At 36.7% G+C, this 17673-nt stretch overlaps 1 protein-coding gene across 3 annotated transcripts; it reads right to left on the bottom strand.

Annotated features, from left to right (window-relative positions):
- Positions 1-98: 98 nt before the first annotated feature.
- Positions 99-17103, bottom strand: LOC306863747 (synaptotagmin-like protein 2). Of its 3 annotated transcripts, none has more exons than XM_079407282.1 (19): positions 16587-16877; positions 14236-14500; positions 12758-12909; positions 12342-12465; positions 10900-10954; positions 10710-10803; positions 8354-8857; positions 7328-7399; positions 4440-4544; positions 4069-4122; positions 3424-3518; positions 3120-3236; positions 2797-2966; positions 2603-2705; positions 2368-2529; positions 2052-2148; positions 892-991; positions 596-801; positions 99-519 (listed from the first exon to the last, which is right to left on the bottom strand). In XM_079407282.1, the coding sequence occupies exons 2-19, from the start codon at positions 14334-14336 to the stop codon at positions 374-376; spliced, it is 2457 nt and encodes an 818-aa protein (XP_079263408.1). In that variant the 5' UTR covers positions 14337-14500; positions 16587-16877; the 3' UTR covers positions 99-373. The 3 variants fall into 3 exon arrangements, with proteins under 3 accessions (XP_079263408.1, XP_079263406.1, XP_079263407.1); XM_079407280.1 differs by having other exon boundaries at positions 5987-7399; positions 16587-16837; XM_079407281.1 differs by lacking the exon at positions 8354-8857 and having other exon boundaries at positions 5987-7399; positions 16587-17103.
- Between the last annotated feature and the right edge of the window lie 570 nt (positions 17104-17673).

The raw sequence follows: 17673 nt of genomic DNA on the forward strand, positions 1-17673 counted from the left end.
TTTTTTTTAAATCCGTTGTCAGTCTATAGTTCCTTTAAAAAAAAAAACGGTTATTTATTAGGCTACTGGATATACATAATTTTACATATAAAAGTGATGCCAGTTTATAAAAGTTTCAAGTTTATTAAAATCAACGTCTTAGGATACTCTCTCAAGACAATAAACAAACGATCCATTTGCTGCAAATTTAAAGATTTTAAGGCATTTAATCCACATACTTTACAATAACAAGCATATTATTTTTTTAATTCTCTTTGTCTTCCTCAACAAAAATGCCAAGAAACCATCAAGTTAGCTCCTATATATTTAACATTGTCTTTCTACACACTGGATTCTTCATGTTCACAATCATTTTTCATGCCTCAGTTTCTTACTATCTAGACATTCTTGCCATGACCATCATTCTCAAAGGTAAAATATCTTCCACCCATTCATTCAGAGATTGCATCATTCTCTCCCACAGGGCTGCTTCAGCAATATTAGAGTCCATCCAGTTCACTTCAGTGCCATAACTTTTACCTGCAACAATACTGACAATCAGTTTGTACAATTTTACACTTTTTTTAAGTATGGTTGTAATTTCTCTTTCAATTACCTGTTCCTGGACCCAGCCTAATACCCCCAATGAAGTGGTTGTTGAGTCTGTCGTGATCCCACACAGTAAGCTCCACGCAGGCCTCTTTGAGGTCCTCTTGCCCGAAACCATCATACACCATGGTGTGGTTAAACACTGGGTTTGATGCTCTCTTCAACACTCTGGTCTTCTGACGGCTTTTCCGGCTGGTCTCTGGGAGGACTGTGCTGAAAAGACCAAATTCACACGTGATGGGCATCCCACATTAAATGATCCAACATATCTACAAATATATCCAATAAAACAGCAATAAATACCATTTGACAAAGGGGTCAATGACAACACCTCTAGTAATAGGCAGATTCTTGCATTCTTTCACCCATATTTGCACCTCACCATTCCCCTTGTTCTTGTGACCTACAGAATTAGCATGTTATCAGAAAGGAAGATGCTTCTAAAAACATATTTTAGTCAAATCAGTCATTCTTGAGACACGGGACAAAATATGTCCAGCAATTGTAACTGCTATCAGGTTTAAATATATATATATATATATATATATATATATATATATATATATATACAATTGTAAATGTTATGGGGATTAATAATAGAATGTATTTAACACAATTATCCCCTTCAATTTAATTTTATCATTATTTTGTGAAATCTATGACACTTATTGTCTCCTCACTACATCTAAAACTGTGTCCACAGAGAAGGGTTCAATCATTCATATGCTATAAAATGGATAAAAATGACACATGCATGTTTCATAAGGTTTCAAAGTTGTGTCCCCACTTTTTGTCAACATCGTCAGACATTCTATGTAATGTAATAAAATCAGGGAATATCAGGGGCAGCTGTCACTCTAAAAGACCCCCTTACCTCAGTCCTCCTCTGCAGAGTACATCACTGTCAGAAGGCTCAGTTTTATAGTTTTATCAATATATAGATATAGATGTCACCACCATAAGATTTTGTGTTCCAATGATATTTCAAAATACTTAAATGTGACTCTTGAATAAAAGCTTTATAAACAATAACATACTCATTGTTTGTTGTGTTTGTTTTAATACAGTAATTGACTGATTCAATGTATTTGATAGTTAAAAAGACTACAAATCCAGGTTTTCGTCACCTCACCACCGTCAGATGTGTCACCTCCGTCAGAGGAACATTTTGATAATATTTCATTAATTTTTTTTTTACATTTGTTGAGGAATTGTTGGTCACAAGTGAAAGTGTAATCTGTCTGCTAACAAGAGAATGTGTTTTGAAATGTTAAAAACATCTTGAATGCTGTTAGAACTAAAATTGAAATTATATTGCACAGCCCAAAAAGTAAAAACTTGGGAGGTTGTATACATAAATGTAGTTTCATTTGTCTGAGTACAGGGTTTTATTTTTTCAATTTTGCACCATGTTTTGTCCCACTTCTCAAGAATGACTGAAATACAAGGTGTCAGCATCTTACTGTGAGAGGTCTGTGGGACAAAACGCAGAGCGACTTTAATCTCTGCACTCATTTCCCCGCTACCGACAGAATGTTTTGGGCTGGTGGGAACCTGGACCTGGGTTGATAAAGAAAGACATGCTTTAGTGGAATTCATTATCCTTTAGTAACAAACAGGATTTTCACAGACTTCTCAAGAAAAGCACTTTAGAAAAATGTTTGCTGTACATATCTTCAGCAATATTAACCTACAAACAGATTTGATCAGTGGGCCACCAGTTAAAGACTATCCTAACAAGGTATTTAAACCAAATAGACATGACTATTGATATCTTACCCTTCCTTTGAGTAAATATTCATTCATCTGAGTGTTACTGAAATCCCATTCGGCCAAATCGAGCTCAACCTCTCCAAGAAACATGTTACGCCCAAATGTGTCGTTGTGCCACACAGAGGTGTTCAGCTTCTGGGTTTTCAACATCTCCATTGGAATCTTAAACTGCATGGAAAAGACAACTTTGATCATCAAATTCATATCAAAACATATCTCAAGAAGTTTATCATTCTCATACCCGTAGTATTTCATTATAAGTTGGATCCAAAGTCTTCTTCCTCACGCATGTTTTTTTCTTTCCATATTTTACTTTGTCAGGTAACAAGTAACATTTCACATACCTGAAGTTCAATCAAACAAAGCACATATATTAATGTTTATCTATCTTGAGAGAAGCTATATTCTTCTGATGACAAATATAATTTCACTTACGGATCAGATCGGTTCCTCTTAACATCCGCCACGGCGAGGTCCTTGCACTGCACAACAAAGATGTGGAACTCTGCCAGTTTTTGCACGTAGTGAATGGCGAACTGGATTGTGCCTTTGACCTCCACATTACCAAACTCACTACTGTAGATGCTCATTACACTGCCAGTGACCTACAAATACCCCACACAAAGACACAGATCTATACAGAAACCTTTTCATTATTGCATGTTATAAACGTGTGCAAAAAATTGCTTAATACGTGCATTTGCATTATATTAGAGCAAAATTAGTTAGAATCATTGGGTTGTGTTGGGGTCACATACAGAGGACATGGAGGCCACTTCAGAGCAAGTGCTAAAATTAGAAGGAGTGTTGCATGTTCTCAGTCTGTCATTTTGGAAACTGCTCACTGATGCACAGTCACTGTTTCTGAAATCCATCTATTAGTCACATGCACAAACAACAGGAGATTGTTAGCTTGTATGCCGGTTAATAAAGGCAGTAAATGGTGGTGTTTAGATATAGGCAGTGATAAGGTCAATCATAAAAATAAGACATTTTAGAACTAATCCAGTGTTATTCAACATCAGCATTTAAGAAGCTAATGGGTTTTGGTTTGTATTTTACCTCTTGTTGCATGAATGCAGGCACTGACAAACTCATCATCTTCACCTGTTCTGGGTCGGAGAAGGATGTTTTGGTGTTGGAAGTGACTGCAGATACTGAGACAAAGGAAACAGTCATTTGGTGGATGCTCATTCTGGATCAAGATAGTTAGTTTTAATAGAAATGTGAGTTAGTTTTAGTAGAAATAATTCTGAAGAGTTCTGAGATTTTGAAGAGCACATCTTATATTTTATATAGATAATTGATTTAGTTACTCCATCTACCTCACCATTAGATGCATGATCCGGGTGATACGGAATGCAAACCACTTTAATAGCTGCAAGTAATCCATGTGCACATCAAATTTTAATGTATCAGTTAATGCATTCCCTTAGCAATTTCAAGAAATAAAATATACATGAAAGACCAAGGGTCAATTATGAAAAGGAGGTTTAATGTCCTTGATGCTAATTTAATGTCAGGGGCTTACCTTCTGCTCTTGATGTAATAATGAAAATGTATTTGAACATTAGTTAATAAGCTATAGCAGAGGCTGATGTCAAAAACATTTAAAATTATTATGAAATGTATTTACAAATTGACATGTATTTACTTTATTACTGATTTATTATTAATAATATATTTATTAAAAATACAAATATTTACCATTTTCCATACTCAGCCCAACATCACTCCTTGGGTCTGTCTTCCATCTCTCTTCTTGGTTCAGATGACAAAGTATTGTTAAATAAAGATTTAAACAAAAATGGATTAATTATATAACAAATCTTTGTGAAATGCTGTACAGCATAAAACATTCTTGAGAAACCTGGGTATACTATCTTTCGATTACACTAGAGGCATTGGGAGTTGTGAACAAATGTCCAGCAGAGGGCAAAAGAGACTGTCACTCCTACAGAACTGAGAAAGGTCTCTGTAATAGTCATGATCCTCAAAGACCAAAACATTTTGACTTTACTTTAAATTAGGTCTTAAAGTCAACAAAACTTAGGGCAAGAAAGATAAAGGAAACTTACGTAAAGGTGTGGATGCCAGGTCTTCTAGACTCTTGGAAATAGAGATGGGTCTGGCATTAGCTCGTTCCAGGGCAGCTTTCACAGGACTCTCATCCTCACTGTCCCCTGTCACAGCCCATATCAAGAAAGAATCAGCAAACCATACAAAAACAGAAGTCTACCGATTCATTATATACAACTATTAGTACTGAATATCTGATTTGAAGCACTGATTTAAGGTGGCATTTCCATCCATTAGCTTTCTGATTTCAGGGGATTTTAAATGTATATGTAATTATTATAATGTACAATGTATGTCATTTTAAAAATAACATAAGAGTGACCAAAAAAGCTCATTAATTCAATATAGACAAATAATTTAATATTAGGTATAGATTTGAAATATAACAATTAATAATAATAATAATTATGAAATATAAAATGTATTAAATTAAAACAATATAATAAAGACTTTAATGATTGTAAGCTTTTTCAGTGTCAGAGGTACTTGTGTTCATTTGACTGTAACTGTAAAAAATATTTCAAACACCATGTTATAAAATGAAACTTACCAAGAATTGTAAAAATGACAAAAAAACAAAAAAGGTTTCATGATTTCAAATAGAAAAAAAATCTGAATTAGATCATTATAGAAACACGTAGAGGCAGGGCTTAAATAGTTATAAACCTGTAGAACAAGAGGTAATTTTATCATGTCTACAAAGCTGAGCAACTTACTAGATCAAAGTATCAAGTAGGACATGTTTCTCAGGTCACGCTGAGCAATTGTTTTAAGGACATAAACCCTGCTTCCACAAGAATCACAGCACCAATCAAATTATTTTCTACGGAAACTAGACTGAACCAAAATGGAGAGGTGAGCTCACAGTAAGAACTGGCGTGTGAGATTGACCAGGCTTCAGGTGTGGAGCTCCCAGAGGAGTCAAAGGTGATCTCCTCTGATTCAAGCAGGGAGTGTTGAGAAGGGGAGCTCTCATTGCTCATTCTGCCTTGGTTCACCTGCTCAAAAGTTTCACCTGCCTGCACCTTAGCCTGTTTTCTTTCATCTAAGACTGCCTGTTTAGGTACGCCCAGGTAATACTGTAAACTCAGGGGAATATAAAACCAGGTCAGAGAGTCCGCTGACAACTTTCGTTCTTTGGGCATGATGGGTCTTACATCACAGCCTCCATCTGATGTCTTCCTGTGGTGTTTAGGAGAGATGCATGACCTGGTTTGCCCTGGATTAACCCTTACAGTGCACAGACTCTTGTTGGCGGGATTGATATCTATCGCAAAGGTTCTTAGGGGAGAACCTAAGGGATCCTTCCTGGATTCTTTGTTTGGATATGAATCTCTACAAGGTACTTTAGACTGCAGTAATGGGCTGGGAGTTCTGGTTTGATCTTGGTCTTTTGGGTGGTAAATGTCAGTGGACTGTGGCTCATCATGTTGACCTTTTGCAGGGAGACTTCTGAGGGGAGATGATGGTGGACTTGGCTTTGAGTGTTCGTCTGAAATAGACTGTTTGAAATGAGAAATATTCTGGGTGATGTAAGGTACCCTACCTCTGATATCTTGAAGGTCTTGTAATGGCACTGTACTTGGACTTCTTTGTTTTTCCTCGGTCTGTTCCATCTTCTCTTTTTGTGTCAGTCCAGCCTTTTTGAAACTCATTCTGCCTGGGGAACTTGGGCTGGTTGACCTGATGTCAAACTGAGGTTCAGAAAGTTCGAACGAAGAACGTTTTGGAGATGACTCTGGGGATGGATCTTTAACACTAGCTGAGCACATTGGTGAGCCTACAATTACTCTAAGGCCACTTTTTTCTTTCTCCCAAAACGACTTGAGATCATTAATCGAAACTTTATCCTCATGTTGACTTAGGGACATTTTGAAGGTGGACATTTCCTTCTTCAAGTCAGATATGTCCTCGGGGATTGACTCTTCCTGTTGCTCATTGCCCAGAGATTTATCTTTGTGTTTTAGCAATGAATTGGGTGACAATTTGGCATTCATTTTTACTGTGAGAGTTTGTAGTTCACTGCTTGAAACTTCTGAGGCCCTATTGCTCTCTAAACTAGAAGGTTTCTCATCTTCACGTGAGGATATGGCTGATATATCAACACCATTGGATGTTCTTCTAGGTGAGATTGGAGAAATCTCACACAATGTAGATTCTACATCAACTGGATTTGGGTTTGGATCATTGGGTTTGGGTTTAGATGGGCTGACGCTGGAATCTGACAACTTTCGGTCCACAGCATCGTTATAATTCTCATTAAGCTGAGATGTCTCACTTTCTTCTACCTCGTCTTCTCTTTTGATGCTCAGTATTTTAGGTCCTTTGTTCCCCTTTTCCCAGAATGACTTTAGGTTGGCCAGTCTTCTTGGTGATATTTCACCTTGGTCAAACGTCTCTCTTTGAGGAGGATATTCGCATATTGGTTTGTCTGTTTTTTCCTGCAGTATTTCTGCAGTCTTGTTGTTTATAGGAACAAAGGTCTGTGGAAGTATATTATCGTCTTCTGACCTCAACGTACAAGATGTTTTATATTCTGAACTTTCTGTTTTATCTTGACTTATCTCTTCTTGGTCAGATGCTTGAACCTCAAGACTCTTGTCTTTTTTCTCTGCTCTCGAAAACAATGCAAAAAGCCCCCTACGTTGATTTCGTGGTGGCTTGGTCGTTGGCTGTAAAACCGGAGGCACTGAATCTTCTGACTTGGCTACTGGGCTTTCATGATCTTTTGGTTCCTCTTCATTCGTCTCTTTCTTAACTGGTGACTCCTTCTGCTTTCCATCTCGAGAGCCTCTCCCAAACCATTCAAGTACCTTAGAAAATGAACGACCCTCTTCCACTGTAACGTTATCAGTCTGGCCCTCTGCACTTAACCCAATGGCCTTACCTGCTACTTCAGTAGAGCCGTGGAAGTTGGACACCTGAGAGGGCTGAGGCTCACCATAAACCTCGTGATGACCTGCAGTGAAGACAATCACAAGTTTTAAAGTTTATTTTTTGCATGCAAGTGATACTGAATAATACTTTGAGAGGGAATAATGACTTCCAAAACAATACTACATTAAATGACATAAATCTGACCATAATTCCTGAGATCAGATTATAAAATTACACTTTAAAATTGCAGTAAACACCCAGATAGTAGTCATTTCTTGCAGTTCTTATTTACTAATCACCATTTGTAGATTAATCAACATTCACCAGAAGCCATGTGCTGTATGTTTATTGTATGCACGCACATGCAGTTAGTATGAGGGTGTATTGATGTGTTAGCATGTTAACTGCTGAAATATAGGTTGATAGATTTTTTTGGCAGGTGATTATCTTACTTAAACATATTTCTTGGGTTTGATTATATTGTTAAGGTTCAGGATGTCTTGCCAAAATGGTTTTGGAACAAGCATTTCTCACTATCTGGTTGGACAACCCATCTACCTGTCTTTCCCTCAACCTCTCTTACAGGTTCAGTGCTCACCACATTGGGACACTTACGATTTTTAAGGTACTTCAGACTACTGTGTGTAACTTTGTAGACCACAGAAATTGGACAAGCCTGAGACGCTATGCTAATTGCCTGCTTAAATGGGATAGTTCAACCAGATTGAAAATTGAAACTCAAAATTGGTCATCATTTATTCACCCACATGTCATTCCAAACCTGTTACTTTTTCTTCTGTGGAACATAGAATATATTTTGAAGAATGTCTTTGTTTTCTTTTTTTTGTCCATACAATGAATGTCAATGGGGTCCAATGTTGTTTATTAAAGGGAGTCCAAAATATCTTATTTTGGTTTTCTCAGAAGAAAGAAGGCCGAATACATGTTTGGAACAACATGATAGTGCGTAAAATAATTTTTCACTTCCAGGGTGAACTATCCTTTTGAGAACTTTTCGTGGATACAGCCATGTTACCATTGTCTGTGATATTGCTTCTATCCTGTTCCAACAGAGGACTCCAGTCTTCTTCCAGCACACTGTGCTCTCCTTTCACTCTCTCTATAGGCGCAACAACAGAGGAGAAGCGGACCTGTTTCCTATCTAACCACCCTGACGCAGTGTGCACTGAGCAGGGAGAAAGAGGAGGGCTGATGGGAGTTTCAGGACTGATGGGGCTGACTGTAGCTGAAGACTGACTGATGCTGCTACTGTCGTCACTGGTAGGAATGTGGAGATGCAGGGAGTCAGCAGAGCTACAGCTGGAAATGTTGTGCTTTAGGATGCCTCTGGGAGCAGGGGTCATGGCCTGTTTAACTCCATTGTCACTGATGGCAGTGTCCAGGGAAAAGTTCTTGCAGGAATACAGGAGCAATCTTTTTTTTGGCACAGGTTTGCATTGTGTGACTATATGGGTGTCAGTGTTGTCTATGTTTACAGTAGTGTGATGGAGTGTGTAGTTCTCAGCTGGAAGGAAAGTCTCTGAAAAATAACCAAATATTTGGGTAATGAAGCAGTAAAAGGAGAAGCAAGACACATACATGCACAAAAATGTGAGTTCATGTTTTATGATGAATTCATTTTGCATTTCAATTAACAGTTCTGTTCTTGTAACACCAGTACAGTCTCTGTTAATTGATGAAATCTCAATGGTAAAGCATTGGAATGAATGGGATAAAAGCTCGCAAGCAACCTAGGCATATAATGGTATGTCTTCTAGTCAGGAATAATAGATATATTGATATCATATCAAGTACTGGCCTATATAGTTCAGCAGAATAATCAATAATGATGTTTTCACTTTTACAGTGTATGCATTTGTGGCCTATTCCAAATATTCACAACTTTAATATTAACCTTTGCAACCATAACAATAACACTAGCCTTAATAAAAGCCCATCAAAAAATGTACCATCTATGTCTGAGGTACAGACTGGTCATGTGTGGCAGCTTAACTACTTAGAACGACATATTTCTCAGTATAATCTTCTTAAAGTTTGGCAGCCTCATAAAGCCCTGTTACTCTGACCACTACAACAGGTTCAACTTTCAGCAGAAATACTTTGGCCAGACCATTTCAAGGAATGGCACTTTTTCACATGTATTTTAATAACACTAAAAGCCGCACCTGTTGCTTCATTTCTATTTTGTTCCCGCATGACCTCAAAGAAGCTTTTGATACTTTCATAATCAAAAACTGGAGGCCAAAATGTTTTGTTGCCAACATATAATGCAAATGTAGCATTGCATTATACAAGTTACAGTGACCAAAAAAGGTTGAACAGATATGCATGCAGACAGCATTCAGTTATTACACCCAGAGCACAGATCATGTCAAGCCAACACCATAGACCAGAAGAGGTAAACATGCTGTTCGCAATGGGGATCAGTCAAACAAACGTACTGTTCTTGCAAGAAATATGTTCTGACTCTTTGCTCCTCAGAACATCCACTCCATTATAACACAGCACATCTGTTACCTCGTCTATTACTGGACTGAACAGTATCAAAATCATCACACAAATAAATCTGTGGTAATCACATGTGTTTCATAGAGATCATCTGTCAAAAGCTGAGAGCTGGTATACAGCTGTAGTTCTAACAGAAAACTCTACATTAAAAACAGTAATTCAGTGTTGTTATTGTTAGCTAAAACTAAAACTAATGAAAAATATTTTCAGTAATTAAAGCTAAAACAAAATAAAATGTAATAATTAGATGAAAAAGTTTAAGTTAAAAAAAACTTAAAATGTTGCCTTGGCAACTAACTGAAATAAAATAAGTTTAAATACTAAAATTACTAAAACCAAAATATAAAATAAATAAAACTGTATGGATAAATAAAAAAATAAATAAAACTGACAAAAACACATAAAAAGTAATCAAATTTAAATGAAAACTGAAAATATAAAAAGACAATCTAATTCAAAATATAAATACTTTTATATATTTATAAATATATATTTTTATAATAATAATAATATACAGATAATCCTAAAATAACACCACAATAAATTGATCAGTTGTGAATTACTTAGTGATTTTTATTAGATAATCAACACAACATCACTATGAAATACTATAAAAAGTAGTTTTTTAGTAAATAGTATGAATCACCATATAATTTGTAAAATTTGCAAACAGATTAATGAAGTTATAAACATTTTATAATTTAAATACATACATAACATTTTAAAGTAAATTTTAGTCCCGTAATGCCTGAATCTTTGTCACCATTTCTTATAACAATAAATTGAACCATTTTTATACAGTAACATACTCTATGGCGTGTATAAAAATCAATTTGAGGATAAATTGAACAGATAATTCTCACCCTCAGCAGGTGTCTGGTCAGCATCTTTCACCCCATTGATAAGTCTGGCTTCATCTCTCTGCGATCGCACACTATTGAATGGATTCTTCCTTGGCTACATTATAAATTTAATGGAATCATAAAAATGCATCAGGAAGAAAAAAGAAAATTCAACAAAATGATCTTAGTAACTGGATTTTGTGTAGTGTACCTTGATTTGAGGTCTCTGCCTTTCCCCCTGGGCTTCCGGCAACTCATCATGCACCCTGTATGGAGGTGAAATGGTAATATAGATTTGTATAAACTTTTTTGATGAATTAAATGATCACCATTCACCAACATGATAAAAACCAACAGGCCACTGAAATCGTTGTGCATTGAGCAATGAGAACAGTTCAGCATTACGCAATCAATATATTCAATCATCAATGCATGGTGCTGGTCCTGAAGCCCCTGGAAAGTCACAAGATTCAGCAAGCACTAAGTTTCCATGCTGCGATGTGACAGTATAATGCCATTACATGTGTCAGACCGAGGGAAAAACAGCAGCACGTGAAATCTGCCCTTGAAGTAGCTTACTGGCTCCAGATTCCCTTCACCAATGTCTGGGAAAACATGGGACACATGGGAAAGGTTTGCCCTACAGATTATTTTAGACTTAGAGTACAGGTTCACTCCTGAATCTCTACCAAATTCACAAACATTTCACAAACAAGTATGCATAAACTGGAAGACAGATTATGTTTCTTTTCATATTGTTCTACATGAACTGTGATAAGAGAGCTTTAAAAGCTAGTGTCCACAGAATTAAGGCTGTTGATGAAAACATGATCAATCCAGCCAGGCTAATGGGCGGATGCAGTGCTGGTGTTGAAAAGGCAGAGCTGCCATAATATCCTTTAATCAAGTAAAACAATGGCATGTGCTTGGTACTGATAACAGAAATGCAATTTTGAGTTTGTGTTCAAGGTATTTCTAATTATTTTACATAGAAAATGTTGCATGAATTTGCTGTGTAAATAAATAAAACGCACACATACTCACTCAGATATCTGTGATTTTTAAAGATATTTTCCAAACATTCTAAATAATAACAGCTGCTGAAAATCCAGATTTGCTATCACAAATATAAATAGAATCTTAAAACATATTAAAATAGAAAGCAGTTATTATAAACTGAAATATTATTTCAAAATATAATGTTTTAAAAAAAAAAGCACCCTGGGTGAACATAAGAGACTTCTTTCACAGGGACTTCAAAATCTTTCCGACCCCAAAACCCAACACACTAACATGGTATGTGTTTATATAAAGACCTAATAGTTGTTATAAAGTGTTTTGTTTTTCTTTGGTTGTGTCTTATGTCACCTAAATAGGCATGAAAAATAGTTGCATGAACACAACCATCTAATTATGCATCATTTAAATTTTTTGTACCTGGTATCATAATGACCAGTATACTTAATTACGTAAATTACAAACATTTGTATAAACATGTGATCACACTGCATTCTACAAGATTTCACATGATCCCAGGTATGACAAAAACAAGAAAAATCAACAATATTTCAGCATGTGCTGCACCACGTTTCAATCAGATGAAACTGTACTGGAATGTTTGAATCATAAATGTACTTAACACCAAAAGCTCACCTCTCATTGTGTGATTCCGTGGACGGATCCTCAATGAGTCCTAAAAGCTCTGGAGGGATGTACACATCTTTCTTCTCACCATAAACACAACTGGATTTCTCAGACCATCTTTGAGAGAGTTCCACTGCAATACGAGACATTTCTAATGCTCAAACACGCATTAACAGAGACAACAACACATCTAAAAACATCTAAATGGAACTACATGAGATATATGATTTGATAAATGCTTTGATTTATGGGTGACTTTTCATTAAAGGTAAAAATGTGATCTATATAGCAAAAATAAAAGAAAAAATTGTGATGTAAACACTGAATTCAGGTGCTAATCAGGGACGGGGTACATGCAATGGAAATAATGAGAGACATGAACAGAGCCTGTTCTCTATCTGATTTTGTCAGCTGGCAACACTCACATATCGTCACGGGTTTCTTCTGTCTCATGGACGCTCTGATGATGTCGGAGCCATGGATCCTGTCTCTATGTCTGTGATTCTTTGTCTCATAAAACCACTCCCCAGTCAAGTACTTCAGCCTGCTTCTGTCTCGCTCAGTCTTACGAAGCTGCCTGGACAACAAATTTATAAATAAATAAGTAAATACATACACACACATATATTTAAATGGAACAGAAAAACATCCTGATGTCCCAACATTACAGAATGAGTGTAAGCAGTGACATCCAAACGGACAAATCCCAGACATTGTCTAAACTGCAAACTGTTACTCTGGACTGTTTAACTGTGAGAACTGAAGCTGTTTTCTTTCTTTTTTTTCAGGACCCAAATATTATGTTGGACATTAAATGGCAACTAACACAACCTCAAACCTGTAACCCATATTTAATGTAGCCTGGGAATACCCGGAATTTGTGCTCTGCATTTGACCCATCCAAGTGCACACACAGTAGTGAACACACACACCATGAACACACACCCGGAGCAGTGAGCAGCAATATTGCTGCAGTTGGGGGTTTGGTGCCTTGCTCAATGGTCTCACCTCAGTCATGGTATTGAGGGTGGAAGAGAGCCCTAGTTATTCACTCCCCCCCACCGACAATTCCTGTGAACCTGAGACTCGAACTTGTGACCTTCAGGTTACAAGTCCAAATCTCTGACCCTTAAGCCACGACTGCCCCCCAATTATTATTATTATTATTATTATTATTACTGTTTTATTACTATTTATTAATATATTGGAACAGACCAGTGAACTTTTTTGGGTTAATCAATTCAGTAAACAAATAAAAAAGGAGAAGGCAAATAAAGATGTACAATTATTTAAAACATCAAGACATAACTGCATTAGTTTAAATGGATAGTTCATCCAAAAGTGAAAATTCTGTTATAATTTTCTCATCCTCATGTTGTTCCAAACCTGTGTGACATTCCGTGGAACATAAAAGAAGATGTTTACAACATTGTCTCTGTTTTTATAGCCTATATCAGGGGTAGGCAACGTCGGTCCTGGAGTGCCGATGTCCTGCAGAGTTTAGCTCCAACGCTGAAAAAACCTCACCTGCCTGTAGCCCTAGTAATTCTGAAGACCTTGATTAGCTTGTTCAGGTGTGTTTGATTAGGGTTGGAGCTAAACTCTACAGGACAGCGGCACTCCAGGACCGACGTTGCCTACTCCTGGCCTATACATTGTGAGTAAATGGTTTAGAGGTTTATATGGATCCCAGTGTTCTCCAGTGGTAAAATATGTCCATCTGTTTACATAAAAAACAACAGAAAAGTGGAAATATGGAATGCAAAAACGCATTCTGCGTGAATGGCCCATTAGTAATAAGTGGACTATTGCTTTACTAACTAGTTACGCCAGATTACATGATTAGGGCAAATTAATTTATTTATTTTCTTCATCCACCAAGGAACCTTTCCACTAAACTCACTTGACCCTCTGTTCTTCCGAAGTCTTAAGCTCTGCATCTCTCTTCAGCACTGCCAGGATCATCTCTTGCTCTTCCTCTGTCAGATAACTCAGGTCAATCATGATGAATGGCTTCAGGGTAGGTGATGCTAACAGATGAGTCTCAGATCGCCTCTGACTTCTGATTTCTGGTTCACTGAAAGTGTCAAGAGCATCGCTGGGGGTAACTTGAAAGCTGATGCTTGATACGTCACTGCATCAGATCATGGAGAACATCAGAGAAGCACCTGCACCAGACAGACAGAAGGAGTTTCAATAAAAAAATGTAAAAAACACAGTATGAGCTTGGCTTCCCTGTGAATTCTTCTGACCATTAAGGCATCACATGATCCTAATTGTTTCTAATGAATTTGTGAGCCGGGCTTTCAAGACTTCAACTTTGAGCATCATCTGCGCTTCCTTAAACATTTGAAATGACATATTGTTTCTCTATATCAGCTTCGGTCCATACAGTATGTGCTCAACACAGGACATGTGACATGGCATTGTCAGATGACTATCAGAGGATATGGTACTGGCTGCTTCTCAGAGCAAAGAGCACAGTCAAAGACTCTTTTATTCCTAAATCAAATTACACTTAACTCAAATTAGATGGCAGCACACAAATGGTATCAATTTGAACAGTCTCTTTTTCTAAAAAAACAGTTTAGAAACCCATGGAAAAAAATAAGAATAAACCATTTAAAGAACTGGAATAATGATATTTTTGGATGGAATGACCATTGGCAGAATTCCACTTGTTTGGATAAGGTAATATAACAAATAGAATAAATGCGGAAAAAAATCTAACAAAATATTTTGTAAAAGAGCTTTGTACAATAATAAAAGAAACATTTCTTCTCATTGCCACTGTGACTTTTAAGAATAAACTATTTAAAATTAATAAATAATATTCTAATAAATAGTTTCCAAAGAGAAAAATTCCTTTACACACAAATGTCTTTTACCAGACTTTTTTTTCATAAATAAAAAATGTGAAATTTATTTATTTTTCTTATTTTATTTATTAATTCCTTCCTTTGCATATTGTAACATCCGATTTCTGGCCTGTCAGATTAATTTGGCTTGCATAATTGTGTGTATTCTGGCTACATTTAATGGTGAAATTATCATAAAAAAGAACAGCAATAAGTTCCTATCTCTTGCATGGGCATATCTGGTGTCTAGATAAAGCTATGATACATTCCAGCAAGAGCGGAAGTTTGTTGTTACTTTCCTATCTTGGAAATCTGTTCCAGAGTCATGTTCTTGATTGAGTCATTTCCATGAAAAATACCTCTGCGTGGGTTTACTCACACAAACACACACACACACACAAACAAACAAAACATATCAGACAAGCACTTTCCTTGTTGATTCTTTAGATTCTTAAGTAACTGTATTTTTAAATATTTACTTTTTTTTTCTTCCCTCGAATAAACACTGCTAAATAATTTCTCTCAGTACAAATCAGATTTCAAAATGACACAGTAAAGCATTTAAGTGTCCCGTAGTTCTGAGAAAACATAGTTGGGATGATCACCTGAGGCGGGATCTGTAAATCATAACTTTTCAAGGGATACGCCATTACCAAAATAGAGAAGAACTAGTCTCATCCAGACACAGTAAACATGAATAATACATGTTAACCATTTGCCTATTCCACATCCCTTTGAGGCATGTACCATAACAAAGAGTTGCCACCTGGTTTTGGTTCACTTATTATAGGTGTGCAGTTTTACTGTGTTACAAACCATTTTACAGGGTTTTAAGCATCTGACTTTTTTCAGTGACTAAGAGAATGTTTAAGGGTTTTTCTTTTCATCCTTCATAATGTAAATCGTGTGCCATGTACAGCCTTTGAACCTTCAACCTTATCAAGTGGAACAACCTCATTCAGTGTTTGTTTGCTGATTTTTTTATTTTTTTAATTTTTTTTTGGGGGGGGGGGGGGCATATCTTAAAGACAATGCTTCTATTATGTATTTTAAGATTGGTTTTAGCAATGCTACTGTGGAATAAAATGGCCTTTCACACAGAACCCATTTAACTAATCACGGTCTGATCGGGATGTAAATAAATACTCTGCATTCTTTCTCTAAATAGCTTTACAAGAATTAACAGATTAAGGAAACAGGAAATGAGAAAAAATCGCAGTGGCTCCAGAGATAAAAACACAAAACTCCAGACGTGAAAACGTGAAATGAGCCCATCCCTGGCAGAGCAACTCACTTCCAACTCACTGCAGGGAAATTGTTAAGTGAAGTTAAAGCCTTAAAAGGTAAAACAGTATCTATTAAGGTAAAACAAAACAACTGACAAACAAACGTTTACCTGAGTCTTGCTCGCGTGGCTGCTACTAGACCGCGTTATTTTCCAACACTGTTACTGTAACATCTGAAACACCAGAGGAGTGTAATAATCCATCTGCCAGACACTTGCTGATTTGAACCAAATTATTTGAATCTCCAGCTTTAAACGTGAGGCGGTGGGTCGGTGTGGGCTGCTCCACTCCACGAACTCGCGTGCACAGTAAGAGCTAAAAATGCTGTTGATGAACTTCCGAAAGATATCCACAAAATGCTATCTAGGTAGGAGGTTCACTACGTTTTGACACAAATCCCCTGTGTGCGCTCATAAAGGCGTGGTCACGCTCTGTCACTCTCATAAACTTTTAATTCTGTCACACGCACGTGCCATACATACATCATGTCATTAAATGTCCTCTCGATGACAGCACAAAAAAGCCTGTGCATCCTTTAATACACAACCTATGTATGACAATTAAACCTCATCTATAACGTCGTCACTACCTACAGCCTTCATTCGGTCTCTCCACTCCCTGTGAATCAGACTGTTTCATGAACGTGAGTCGTTTAATGTCGTTCTGACCTCCCTGACTTTCAGCTGTAACACCCTAAAGCACGCGCCTCATGATAATAATACATCACAATATTACAATGTACAATTTGTTTGCTAAATATATTCAGATGTATGCTTATTCTTATTATTAATGTCAAAAACGAAGCACGCACACACACACATAGTTTTGCCAAAGTGTTTTTATATATACCCTCCTGAGACCCAGCTATGGAGTTTTTGTCTCTGTAGTGGACATTATATTGTTTAGTGAATTTCTCTGAGACCATACATCACAGTACGTCACAGTTTGTCTGGATGATATGAAAATGAAAATGTTATGGGGTTTCAAATCAAAATACGCCTTCCTGTTATGAAATCATTTCATACATGCACTGTAGAGGACACCAGGACTAAAAGCATGTTTATTACACATTTTGGGAGACCAAACAATTGAAAAGGAAAATAAATTATATATCAATGTTCTTATGAAATATTAGATGTTATTATGAAAACCTGGCCAATTATTACACTTATTTTGTTCACCATGCTGTCCCAACAG

This window comes from Barbus barbus (genome assembly GCF_936440315.1).
Source record: "Barbus barbus genome assembly, chromosome: 45".
NCBI classification, from domain to species: domain Eukaryota; kingdom Metazoa; phylum Chordata; class Actinopteri; order Cypriniformes; family Cyprinidae; genus Barbus; species Barbus barbus.

What these genes read in the sequence shown, in the direction of transcription:
- LOC306863747 (XM_079407280.1), bottom strand. Translation starts at nt 14,336, where the DNA reads ATGATTGACCTGAGTTATCTGACAGAGGAAGAGCAAGAGATGATCCTG. An exon ending in TCGGAAGAACAGAGGGTCAA is followed by an intron (nt 12,910 to 14,235) that starts GTGAGTTTAGTG and finishes TTTGTTGTCCAG; the next exon opens with GCAGCTTCGTAAGACTGAGC. An exon ending in CTTATAATGAAATACTACGG is followed by an intron (nt 2,530 to 2,602) that starts GTATGAGAATGA and finishes TTTTCCATGCAG; the next exon opens with TTTAAGATTCCAATGGAGAT.